The 2273-nt window shown below is 37.0% G+C and overlaps 1 protein-coding gene across 4 annotated transcripts in view; it reads right to left on the minus strand.

The window, feature by feature from the left end:
- SLC38A9 (solute carrier family 38, member 9) overlaps positions 1–2273 on the minus strand; it is a 110599-nt gene that overhangs the window by 65992 nt on the left and 42334 nt on the right. For 2 of the 4 annotated variants that reach the window (XM_006874644.1, XM_006874643.1), the window contains exon 2: positions 968–1100. The exons of 1 other annotated variant lie outside the window; for it this stretch is intronic. In XM_006874644.1, the coding sequence (XP_006874706.1) occupies positions 968–1024 (57 nt within the window). In that variant the 5' untranslated portion in view covers positions 1025–1100. Of the gene's footprint in view, positions 1–967; positions 1101–2273 lie in introns of those variants that run through there. One more of the 4 variants, XM_006874646.1, reaches the window with a different exon arrangement.

Here is a 2273-nt window from a genome sequence, read left to right on the forward strand (position 1 = left end):
AGGGAGTTTAGTTTAAGAGTATGGGGGGGAAAGAAAGTGTCCCCACTGAATAGTTTTCATCTTGTCTAGATGGGTCTGGTGAAAAGGATGGGGATAAGATTTGTATGATTCAATAGTGAATAATTGTTATCATGACTAATTGCGACTGTCAATTGTAAAGGTAGAAGTTTTGTAACAAAAACAGGGGAGTGGTTAATCTTACAGTCCAGAAACAGAGGACCCTAGGACCATCAAGGGAGAGTGCACAAGCAGAATGTGGGACCTTATCCTGAGAAGCAGCAATGCCAGAGACGGAGGCAGAGATGGGGTCATCGAGAGGGGGAGGGGATGAGGACTCTAGATTCATGGGAAGAGAGGGTCTAAGAGCCATTGGCCAGGAGGCAGACTTGCAAAATGTGCCCTTTGGAGGTGTAAATTATTATATATGCCTGAGTGTTTTTTTTTAATAGCTAAAGTGAATAGAGAGAAATACTGTTAACTGATGATACAAGGAGGGTATTATAATCATTGTAATGAAACAAGGTATATGATTTGTTTAATGTAAAACTGATAATCTGCCCTGTAAACTTTCACTCAATCCACAATAAAAGCCTTTAAAAAACACACAAACTGAATAGACTAACCAGAACTTGTTATTTTTTGTTATTAATTAGTGACCAAAACTGACAAGTCAAAAGTAATATATCCTCCTCAATGTTCTTGGGAATGGAGATTAGCATAATTTAATCTAAAATATCTGCAAACTGTTGCCAAAATAGATTGTTTCAAATATGACTATATCAGAGCAGATAAGAATGAGTTAGCTTGGAATGTAGGACATGTATAAATATCCATCTTCAATTTTCCATGATGCTATCCTTGGAATATGACCAGCAAAATGTTCAACCACTGGGAGTTGCCCTGGCTTATGTTGTTTACTATTCATTGCAATTTAGTATTAGACAATTAGTAATGCTTTGCCCCTTACCAGTGCCTTGTCTGTAGGAGCGGTGAGCCGGCTGTAGTAATGAATCCTTTTGTTCATGGCCGAGGCATGGTCACTAACTCTCTGAATGGCATCATTCACACTGACGATGTTTGCAGGCTCTATATAGAAAGGCCTAGAGAAGGGAATATACACTTGACAAAGAACTTTCAGCCAAAAACTCTGGAAGTCAGCCATTGCGGAAAAGAGCTTCTTGTCCTCCATTAGAAATGAGATGCACCAAGGCAAGGAATTCACGTCTCACTTTTGGTGGGAAAGAAAATGCCACAAAGGAAGTATTATCCAATCCACATAATAAAATTTTTGTTTTATAATACTTTCACTTTACACCAAGCTTTTTGAATCTTAAGGAATTTAGTAATAAAAGAGACATAATAGAAAGAGCTTAAACCAGTTATTAAAAACAAATACAGTAGCTGTCAGTTTTTAACAATGAAACTAAAACTAATATAATTTTGAATATTCTCTCAAAATTGTTTTGGCACTAAGTTAAAGAAATGTCACACAAAAATATTCCTCTACTGAACAGATCTACTTCTTCCCCCTAGGATAAAGTGGCTTCCTATGATAAAAATAATGATTATTTCTTGGTTCAGGTACTAAGGATTAATGATCTCAACCATCTCCTTTGTGAGACTTCTCCAAAATAGTATTAAATAGGACATCAGAACACTAGAAATACTTTAACTTACTCACTTTTCTTCGATTTTACTAGCATACTCTACTAAGTTTATAATGTGTATGATTCCTTCCCAGGACTATGTTCCAACCAACTGCAGATTTTGGTTTTCAATTGTTTTCAGTCATCAACTCATTCAGTTCCTTACTAAAACTGCCCCCATTTGGTTTCCAACCTTCCAGTAATATATTGCCTAAAATGGTAAGACGAGCAAGAGTTATACACAAAAGTCTGCATTCCCTTGATGATTCCCAGGCTTCCTGAAGTCGCAAATGACACTGCTCCAAACTATATATACAATTTGCCATTTAAGATCATGTGTTGTTGTTATTAAGTGCCTTTGATTTGGTTCCAACCCATAGCGACCCTGTATAGGGTTTTCAAGGAGCAACCACAAATCCTGCAGTTCAAAGCGACTTTGCAGTCTAGCACATTAACCTGCAGCAACACACCAGGACTCTTTTTTTAAAAATAAGTTTTTATTGTGAGGTTTACATGGAAGAATATCAGTTTTACATTCATCCTATCATATTTTATTTCATTGTAATGATTACAATCCCCTCATGCATCATCAAACAACCAAAGGGTACACCCCAAAGGCCCGCACCC

This window comes from Chrysochloris asiatica, unplaced genomic scaffold, assembly GCF_000296735.1.
Source record: "Chrysochloris asiatica unplaced genomic scaffold, ChrAsi1.0 scaffold00291, whole genome shotgun sequence".
Lineage (NCBI taxonomy): Eukaryota > Metazoa > Chordata > Mammalia > Afrosoricida > Chrysochloridae > Chrysochloris > Chrysochloris asiatica.